Source organism: Monodon monoceros, unplaced genomic scaffold (assembly GCF_005190385.1).
Source record: "Monodon monoceros isolate NGI ecotype Baffin Bay Population unplaced genomic scaffold, NGI_Narwhal_1 Super_Scaffold_9, whole genome shotgun sequence".
NCBI classification, from domain to species: domain Eukaryota; kingdom Metazoa; phylum Chordata; class Mammalia; order Artiodactyla; family Monodontidae; genus Monodon; species Monodon monoceros.
The window spans coordinates 12,840,485-12,851,129 of NW_021703786.1; the positions used below are offsets into that span (position 1 = coordinate 12,840,485).

A 10,645-nucleotide genomic window follows, 5' to 3' on the forward strand; every position below is an offset into this window, starting at 1 on the left:
GGCCCCTTCCCCTCCTGAGGGAAGTCCCTGGAATCTACCCTTCAAGTCAGGCAGGGCAGGGCAGTGGTGAGTGCTGTGGGGCCAGACGGCTGGGTGTGGATTCTGGCTGTGCCACCACCAACCAGGGGACCTTGGGTGCATCATCAAACCTCTGTGCCTCAGTGACCTCTGGAATACAAAGGCAATAGAACCTGCACAGTAGCTGTCGGAGATTAACCGCGTTAGTCTGCACGATAAGGACAATGCCTGGGACGGCGTAAGTGCTACGAAAGTGTCAGCCACCCTCCAGCATCAGTAGCACTGGGAGAGCTGACCCAGGCCTGAGCTGCCCACCCCAGGACCACCTGCACCTGCTCTTCTCCCCACGCCCAGCCATCTGATCTCCTGGGTCTACCAGCCTCGCCTGCAGGAGACCTGGGCTGTATGAAGGGGTGGGGGTAGGTGGGCGCGGGGACGGGGGAGGAGGGGCGCCTCACCGCCCTGCCTGCTCTTGCTGCTTCTTCCTCTCCTCCAGCAGCCTCTGCACCACCACGTGGGAGCGGTCCTCCTTGTTCAGGCACCAGAGGTCCCACTCCTCCAAGGGCCGCCGGTAGCTGAGGATGGCCAACCTGGAGTGGACAGGCAGCACCAGCCTGGGTCAGAGTTTAGCAGCCTGGGGACAAGGGTCTCCAGAAAGGAGGGTGTCCCTAGGGAGCTGTGGCCAAGGAAAGTGTTCCTTTATTCGCACAGTGAGCAGGATGGGGGTCACTGCCTCCCACCCCAAGTTCCTACTCCCAGCCCTTTCTCACTCCTTCCCAGATGCCCCACTGACTCCTGGGCACTGATGACAAAATCCATGCTGGCCGCGGCCCTGGGGGATGACAAGGCCTGCTGGATGGAGCCCCAGCCCGAGGAGCCTCCTCAGTACAATATGGTTGACGGGCTGTCACCCAGGTCACAGACACAATTCTCCTGCTCTAGCTGTTCAGAGGGGCGCCCAAGGAATGACAGCTGCAAGCTTACCCCTGACCAAAGAGCTGGGAACTAATTATGGTCTCCTTCTAGGACCCTAGGCCTGTCCCCACGGCCTGCCAGACACAGGTCTGGCCTGTGCCCTGGGATCAGAACTGGACCAGGACCGGCCTCTGTACTCAGCCCCCAGCCCAAACAGACAGGTTTCCCACCCTCGCCTGCCCCACGCCCACTGGGGTTCACAGCTCCTCAGGCCCCTGAACTCCTGGCCTGCTCCCCTTCCTCTTTCTCATCCCCCAACTATCCCTCCCCATTCCCCGTCCCCCGGGCCCCCAGGCTTGGGGAAGAGCCAACTCACTTTGTAAACCACCAGAAAGACAGGCGGGAGAGGAAGCCAGCTCCGGCCTCGGGGCAGGGGTTCTAGAAGGTGCAAGAGTGGGGCAGGGGACATCAGGAGGGCACACCACCCTCTCTAGGCAGAGCAGAGGGAGGAGGGTGCCCCGTTCCTTCCTGCTCCAAGCCCCAGTGTGCACACTGTGGAGGTGACATGAAGATGGAATGAACTGGAAGGGATGGGGGATGCTGGTGAGGGCTGGGCTGAGGGGTGGGCTGTGGCACCCCCACTACCACCCACCTCCATTAAGACTCACGGGGTCGATATTCTTGGGGGAGAAAAACGGTGGCTTCTCCCTGGAGCACGAGAGGACGAGGGCAGAGAGCACCAGGGCAAAGTAGATATAGAAGGTGGTGAAGCGGAAGGGGTCTGAGATCTTGCCCTGGGGGAGAAAGGAGAGCAGCCTCAGAGCTTGGGAAGCCCTGGGCCTGCAGCCCTTGCCCCAAGGAGTCCTTTGGGGCACCAGACCCCTCTGGGGTAGAAGTCAGCAAAAGTGGGTACCTGGGTCCCCCTGCCCAGAGGCTTCTGAGAGATGGGAAATGTCATAGGGGATCCACTGTCCTGTGGAGACTTGCCCTGCTCATCTACATCACCTTGTCTAACCCTCCCTAACAGGTAGGAAATCTTATGATACTCAGTCTGCAACTGACGAAATGAGACTCTAGATGACTCAGGAATTTGCCCAAGATCACAAAGAGTAAGTGGGTTGTTCCCAGCCTGTGCTCTTATGAATATACTTGACTGCCTCCTCTTGAGATGGAGAAACGGAGACACTAGATTGATCCCCAGTGTTCCTACCACGCCCGCGCACCACTGAAGATCCAGAGGAAGGCCAGGAACTGAGGGAGGTGGGAAAAAAGGGAGAACAAGACGACGGGATTCCAGGAAAGCCAGAACCGTTCGTGTCTGCGCACCTGCTCTCACTGAACGGACACGTACTTGGTGGCGGCTGCTACGTTCCCACGAACAGCCAACAACGGCTGCATCTTGCTGCATTCCCCTGGGTTACAGTGGTCCTCACCCGGCTCACCAGTCTGCTTCTCAGCAGAGATACAAGTAGGGAATGACACAAAAAGGACTGAACAGCAGAGGAGGTCCTGGGAGCTGGGTAGGGGCAGAAGAGAGGAGCCTGGGACCCAGCAGTGACCTTGAGCTCTGGGGACAATCCCTAGACAGCAGGGGACCTGGCAGGTTCCTCTCTTCCGCTTACCTGTGCCAAAGCTGAAAGGATCTTGGAACGGAAGGGGATGATGCCACAGACCACACACAGGAGCCAGAAGATGATGAGGACCCCCGAAGACCGAACCCCCTGCAGCCGCTCATACTGGATCAGCAGGGTGGCCAGCAGCTGTGCAGGGAGGGCAGGGGAGGCTGGGCCGGAGCACACACATCTGGACCTGCCTCCATTCCTCCCCATGCCACATGGCCATACGTTTCTGGGGTTACCCACTCCTAAGGTGTCCAGCCTTCTCCTCAGAGCCCATGGTTCCCCCATCACAATCCCACAACCCACTGGAGATCCTCCCCAACCCAGATCCCCTGGTCCCACACTGACCATGGTGACCCCCACCACCAAGGGGGTGACAAAGAAGATGGGAGCAGGGGCCCAACCGTGGACCAGGCCATGGAAGGAGTAGAAGAGGTCAATCCAGGAGACACACCACAGCAGGACGCCCAAGGCCTATGAACAGGGCACATGTTGGGGCCTCCATCCCCAAAGAAAGGGATGGTCCCCACTGGGGAGGAGCCTTTGCTCCTGAAACCAACAGACCCGCCCAGGTTTGCCCCCAAGGGCTGGGCTGGGCACTGGCCAGAATCTTCTCCAGGGTGGGGAGAGCATTGCTGGAGAACTTGATTGAACTTCCCCAAGCAGAGATTATCTTAGCCCAACTGGCAGGCTGCCATGGCCCTGAGCACAGGGAGGGTGAGGCTGGGGAGCCCAGACCAGTCACTGAGGGTGGGGAAAGGGACCCATTAAAAGGAGAATCTCCAAGGTCCTGGTCCCACCCGTAGGAGAGCCCTGAGCCGTTGACCATCTTGAGCCTAGAGAGGCGAGAGAGAACAATGTAGCCTTGGTGGCGGTGCCGCAGGTAGAACAGGTAGCAGGGCAGGGCAGCCCACAGGTAGATGCAGGGGACCCAGGCCAGCACGGAGTTCTGGAAGCAGGGAGTGAAGTCCGGGTTGTCTGTGTGCACGGACAGATTGGATTCCTGGGGACAAAGAGAAGAATTCAGGGGCAGCCTTGTGCAGCCCTGGGCTCACGCTCCAGGGAGGGGGGTGGGCCAGAGAGCTGCTCCATGCGCTCTGGGGGTCAGAAGGTGTGTGAATATGAAAGTCTAAGTGTGCAAACCGGCAGGCATCGTCCCGAGCGTGAGCTCTTCCAGGAGGCTAAGGGTGCTCCATTTCCTCATATTTTCTCTCTGTCTCTCGAGCTGATGTTTAATTTAAGCACAATAAACCACGCCCATTTGAAGAGCACAATCCAATGAGTGACAGTTGTACACACCTGCAAAACTGCTCCCACCATAAAGACAGAGAATAAGCCACCGTTCCACGAGTTCCTTTGTGCCCCTCTGCAGCCCATCCCTCCCAGGCAAACACTGGTCTGCTTTCTGTTGTTCTAGATTTCCGCTCTTTTATTTTAAATTAATTTTTAATTTTATCAAAGCAATATATACACATGGTTGAAGAGCCCACTTTCTCTCTAAGGCTGTCCCAGGGAAGGGATAGGGAGACTCTCTGAGCTTTAGTTGCCTCTCCTTTAAACTGGGGGCAGCCATCCCTGCCCCACCTACCTCCTCAGTGGGTGTGAACTCAAAGGAGCAAGGGGATGTGGAGAGAGCTTTGTAAACAAAGCTGGGGTGACCAACCAACCCAGTTTGCATAGAACTGTCCTGGTTCTAGCACTGACAGTCTTGTGTCTTGGGGAACCACTGAGTCCAGACAAGACCGCTTTTTGTCTTTGCACCTAAGAACTTTTCTGGAAAGAGATGGGGGAACACATTCAAACACATATTTTACCAAGGCTTTCCCCCAAGGCCACCGATGAACTAATCATTTTTTCCCTTCTTGCAAAGTATTAGACTGTCTTTACAGAAACTCATAAAATATAAACAACTAAAAAAAAAAAAGGACTCTCCTGGTGGCGCAGTGGTTAAGAATCCACCTGCCAATGCAGGGGACACAGGTTCGATCCCTGGTCCAGGAAGATCCCATATGCTGCGGAGCAACAAAGCCCATGCGCCACAACTACTGAGACAGCGTTCTAGAGCCCGCGTGCTGCGACTGCTGAGCCCACGTGCCGCAACTACTGAAGCCCGTGTGCCTAGAGCCCGTGCTCTGCAACTAGAGAAGCCACCACAATGAGAAGCCCATGCACCGCAACAAAGAGTAGCCCCTGCTCGCTGCAACTAGAGAAAGCCTGCACGCAGCTACGAAGACCCAAGGTAGCCAAAAAAAAACCCAAACCTCACCCACAATCCCATTCACCTAGAGACAACTCAACACCAGAAGATAGAACCCTCTACCTTCTAACTGCCAGTTTAAATAATTGTCATTTTTATTTTTGTCAAAGTTATAACATGCACATAATTCTAAAGGTACATGAAAAGAAAATGGTACCCTGCCTCATCACTCCCCACCCCTAGTTCCACTTTCCAGGGGTAAGTATGTTCAAATATGCTAACTTTTTCTGGTAGCTACTTCTATGTTTTTTGCTTTTAATATTGTTACATGATCTACCACTATTTGATAATCACTCTTTTCTTTTGTTCTGGAAGTTAAAGCTGTACCTCTCTTACATTCTCTCCACTTGAACTTCCTCAACTTTCCATGTAGAAACATAACAGGCTTTTGTTAAATAAATATTCACAGTTCACACTTCTTTGACTATATAAATATTGTTCACTACGACTGGCTCTACGCCTTTCAATACCTGTGTGACCTTAGGCAAGACGCTTGACCTTCACCTCTCTGGGCCTTAGTTTCTTCCAGGGTAACACTGAGATGATAACATCTCCCACGAGGCCCCTCCCACCTGGCCCCTCAGCCATCAGCCTAGCCCAGGCCCCCACCTCTTCCCGAGCAATTTCCACGGGGTTCTGGTCTCTTCCCTTCCATGCCCTATGGGCCCAGATCGCTGCCCACACTCTCCTGGTCTTCCCCTTCCTCCCTGGTCTTTCCTTCTAAGTCTCCTTACTGGTTCCCCTGCTTGGCATCAGAGTGCCCCGCAGCTCAGTCCTTTCCTCTTCTCCATTTCCTTTTCCATTTGCACTCACCCCCAGGGCAATCTCTTCCAGTCTCACCTACATGCCAATGACTCCCAAGTTTATCTCTCTACCCCATCACTCTCCATATACCCAACTCTAAATCCGACTGCCGACTGGACATCTCCACTTTACACATCGTACAAGAGCCTACAAGGCCCCTCACAGCGTCCCTTCCCGCCAACCTGTGACCTCTCTCACCGCCTCTCCTGCATCACTCCAGCCAGTGGCCTCACTGCTATTCCTGAACATAACAGGCATGTTCCTGCCTCAGGGTCTTTGCACTGGCTGCTCTGTCTGGAACGTTCCTCCCTTAGACATCCATAAGTCTTTCTTTCTGATTGAGGCCTAGGCTGACCACCCTGTTTAATATTTCACTTGCACCCTACCCCCAGCATTCCCAGTCCACTCCCTTAACCTTTCTCTGTTTTTTCTTTTCCCTATACCTACCACCTTCTAACATGCTACATAATTTAGAAATTTATTATGTTTTCTCTCATCTCTTTCTGCTGGCACGTGTGTTTCTTGAAGGAAAGAATCTTATTTCATTACTGATGTATCCTGAGTACCTAGAGCAGTGCCCGGCACAAAGTGCTTAAATAACTTAAATTAAACATTGGTTGAATAAATGAATAAACAAAAGGATAATCTTACACCCAGCCTCTAAACCTTCAGTGGCTTCCTACTGCCTAGAAGACAAAGTCTAAGCATGGCATTCAAGTCCCACAACTGGCCTTGAACTATCTATCTACATACCTACCTATCTATCTCTGTGAACTACCAAACTACCTATGTGCCTGAGTTACCCACCTTAAGAAAATACTTCATGGAGTGGTCTGCACACCCTGCTTCCCTTTCCTCAGCCTACCCTCACTCTTTAATCCCATCTGAGTCAGCCCTCTGCCTCCAAAGCACCTGCCCATGGCTGCAAGATTCCTGAAAGGCAGCGTTGTGCCCCTTGCCTCATGGCCCCAGATCTGCAGGGGCTCCTGCTGCCCCTGGAGCCAAGTCCAAGCACCCCTCCTTGCCTTCCCACTGCTCCCGTCCCCCACTGCCAAACTCACTTCACTCTAAATCTGCTCTGAGAGTCTCACTCCTACACCTTCGCTCAGCCTGGTCCCTATTTCTTCCACTTGTCAAGATCCCTACAGGGAAGGGTGGTGGGCCCGGCTTAGGACCCACCTCTCCCATCTTGAGCACCCTTCCTGCTCTGAAGTCAGCACCTAACGATGGAGCCGCCTTCTGGAGTACGTCTTCCACTTGATGACGCTCTGATAAAGGCCTGCTATGAGCCAGGCAGCGGGGCGAGGCACACTCGGAACAGACCTGTCCCTGACCCTGGGGAGCATGAGGTCCAGGCACATGCTTTTTTGGGGCGTTTCACTCAAACCCCGGAGGGCAGAGGTTGTACTGTGTACATCTTGAATTCTAGAGCCCTGTACTCAGTAGTCGCTCAAGCAATGCGAGCTAAGGACCAGAAGACTCTTGCTAAGCACTGGGCACATGGCCCTGGGCTGGGCACTGGGTCACAGAGAGGGGTTATTCTGTAGGCCTGATCACGCTGTACCAGGAGAGGGGAGACAGATGCCCTGGCCCATATTGTTTTCCTCTTTAAAACATTTCTGGGCTTCCCTGGTGGCGCAGTGGTTGAGAGTCCGCCTGCCGATGCAGGGGACACGGGTTCGTGACCCGGTCCGGGAAGATCCCACGTGCCGCGGAGCGGCTGGGCCCGTGAGCCATGGCCGCTGAGCCTGCGCGTCCGGAGCCTGTGCTCCGCAACGGGAGAGGCCGCAACAGTGAGAGGCCTGCGTACCGCAAAAAAAACCCCACATTTCTTAGCCAAGTATAGTATACTTACAGAAAAGTACACAGCTTAAGTATACGCCTCAGTGAATTTTCACACACTGAACACGCCTGTGTAACTAGAACTAGAATCAAGCAACAGGACATTGCCAACCCCCAGAAGCCCCTGTTGCGCCCCCTCCAAGCCACTCCTCATCCCAGGAGGACACTGTTCTGAGTTCCAACAACATGTGACTTTGCCCACGTGGGACCTTCCTATAAAGGAAATCACACGTTTCCTGGGTCTTTCACGTGTGGCTTCTTCTCTCCGCACTGCGTTTGGGGGCGTCATCCCTGGCTCTGAGTGTGAGTATGGATTCTCCCCCCCCACTTCTGCCCCTGGTCCGTTGTATGAATGGACCCACGCACTTATCCATTCCACTGTCAAGGGGCAGCTGCACCCTGCTTTAATGCTTGGCAAGCCCGTTAATCCCATCCACTTAGTTGCCATCCAGATAGCTGGCCCAAGGCCACCCCCAACTCTGACCATCTGGTCTTCGGGTCTGGAGTGAACTGCCAACCTCTCTGGGCCCAAGCTGAGCTTCACCTCCTACAGAAAGCATTTCTGGGGCACCCCAGCCTCCAGCGGGCTTCTCCTTGCTTTATTTTGTACGCTCTCAACAGCCTGATAAGTGACTATTATCAGCTGAGAGGGATCAACACCCCTTATGTTTCAGTAGCATTTGACTATAGCACTTACGTGGCCATTATTCCAAAAGAGAAGACGACGAACGATGTTAGGCAAGAGGAAAGGCAGAGGCTCCACCTGCTCTGGCAACAGGTCCAAGGACACCCGGCAGCTGGGAGCTGGGACGGACACCCAGGCCTCGTGGCACCGAGCTGGGGTCTCTCCCACCCTGTGCTGCTTGGACCTGCACCTGTGAACACATCCTCTCTCTACAGCAACGTGAACCCTTCAGGATAGACACTGGGCCCTACTCTTATTCCTCTCCTCTCCTGCCTCGCAACTTCCAGCTCGCAGCACAGGGCCAGGTATGAGGAACAGCCCAGATTGACCTTGTGAGTCAAGGTCTGTGCGTTGACAGACAAGGTCTGTGCGTTGACAGACAAGGGAGAGAGTGTATAGGTAGACGGGAGCCTGAGTTCAAAGGCACAACCAGGAATCACCACTTTCACTGGGTCAGGGTCAGGGCTCTCTGAGGCAGGCAGGGAGTGGTCCCGAGGAGAACCAAACCCTGATGCAGAGGACCCAGTGTGGGCTGCCTCTTTGGAGACTTCATCTCCCTGAACCTCAGTCTCCACACTAATGGGAGTAATGACAGCATCCCAGCCAGCTCCCCGCAAGGGGGGAGAATGAACAGCAAAGCACCTTGACTCAAATAGGACAACACTGGAGGAAGCAGGTGACTGAGCAGAGGCTGCCGGGACCTTGTTTTGGTTTCATAAACAAGTTCCACTGTGGCAACAGTCAAGAGGTCTTGGGAGGACCAGATGATGGCTTTGACCCACAGGGAGATCTGGCCTGGGCTCCTTTCCTTCAGATACGCATGTCCCAGCTGGGCAGAGCCCTCTCCAGGAGACAGTGGGTATCTGTCCTTGCCTGTGTCCTTAGACTATTTACCTCAGACTGCTCGCTAGGACAACGACAGGACACGTCACGCACAACGTGTTCATAACGGAAATCCTGCCTGTCCCCCCTTCTCCAACCTGCCCACCTTGATGCAGGGCAATGCTTTCCTTCTCCCAGAATCCTCTGAGTCATCCTTTTTTTTTTTGCGGTATGTGGGCCTCTCACTGTTGTGGCCCCTCCCGTTGTGGAGCACAGGCTCCAGACGTGCAGGCTCAGCGGCCATGGCTCACGGGCCGGCCCAGCCACTCCGCGGCATGTGGGATCTTCCCGGACCGGGGCACGAACCCACGTCCCCTGCATCGGCAGGCGGACTCTCAACTACTGCGCCACCAGGGAAGCCCTCTCTGAGTCATCCTTGATTCTTTCTCCTTCTCTCACAGCCCACACCCAAACTTTTAGCAAATCCTGTCCGCTCTACCTTCAAATTATTAGGCTGAACGATATGAAAGGGCTACATTCAACCCTTTTTAATCTATAAAAAGGCATCTTCATTTGGATCTCCCTGATACATCCAGGATCCGACTGCTTCTCTCCACCCCACACTCTCACGTGGATTGTGGCGTCGCGCCTTCTCCGGCCTCCCTGCTTCCACGCCTGCAGCTTGCCTAGCAGTCTCCTCCAGCACAGCAGCTGGAGGCAAGTCTTCATGAAACCTAAGCCAGACGTCTTAGTGATGCACCATGTCACTTCTCCGGTTAAAACCTGCCAAGGGCTCCTCATTTCACTCATAGTAAAAGCCAAAGTCTCCAAGGGGGCCTCGAGACCCTCATTATCTGCTCCCCTGTCTCTCTGACCTCAGCTTCCCCACTCCCCTCTCTCATCCCACCTGCCTCCTGGCCTCAGTGTGGTTCCCAAATGTCAGGCCTGTGCCTGCCTCAAGCCAGCAGTGCTGTGCCTCATGCCCTGGTCACCTGCAAGCTTGTGCTCAGACCTCACCTTCTCGTGGAGGTCCACCCTGACCTTCTTAATGAAAACTGGAACTGTAACCCCCATCGTGCTCCTGCATCCCCATCCCTGCTGGCCTGTCCTATTTTCCCCATAGCCCTTATCACTTTCTAGGATAGTATATAATTGAATTATTTCTTATGTTTATCGTTTTTCTGTCCTCTCTCACTGGAATATGTGTTCCGTGAGGACGGGTTTGTTCTGCTGACCAGCGTACTCCCCATTGCCTAGAACAGTTCCTAGCACAGACACAGCACTCCCATGCATTTGTTGAACAAAAGAAAGAAAGAATGAGTGAACAAATAAATGAAAGTCACCCTCCAAAGCCCACTTCTGCAGCTGTATGCCCAGGAACTCAGGATGCTCTCTCTTTGACACCAAGGCACGTGAGGGGCTCTCTGACCCAAACAAAGCCAATTGTAAATGACACAGTTGGTGGAGGTCACTTCCTGGACCCCATGATACTCCCTGCAATCCCACAGACCCCGATGGGTGACCCCTTCTCAAGCCACTGGCCCCCAATTCCCATTCCGAAGAACAGGCAGCGGGAGGAGGCACACTCGGAGGGCCCACAGCCCCTCCCCCACTGCCACCCACACAGTTTCCATGGCAACAACAGCTACCTTAATAACGTGATTAAACAGCTGGATGGGGCTG

The 10,645-nt window shown here is 54.3% G+C and overlaps 1 protein-coding gene across 1 annotated transcript in view; it reads right to left on the minus strand.

Annotated features, from left to right (window-relative positions):
• ABCC3 (ATP binding cassette subfamily C member 3) overlaps positions 1 to 10,036 on the minus strand; it is a 37,415-nt gene extending 27,379 nt beyond the window's left edge. The window contains 7 exon segments of the mRNA XM_029211634.1: positions 477 to 608; positions 1,310 to 1,371; positions 1,602 to 1,727; positions 2,556 to 2,693; positions 2,901 to 3,026; positions 3,379 to 3,555; positions 9,980 to 10,036. Coding sequence (XP_029067467.1) covers positions 477 to 608; positions 1,310 to 1,371; positions 1,602 to 1,727; positions 2,556 to 2,693; positions 2,901 to 3,026; positions 3,379 to 3,555; positions 9,980 to 10,036 — 818 coding nt within the window.
• Positions 10,037 to 10,645: the final 609 nt, after the last annotated feature.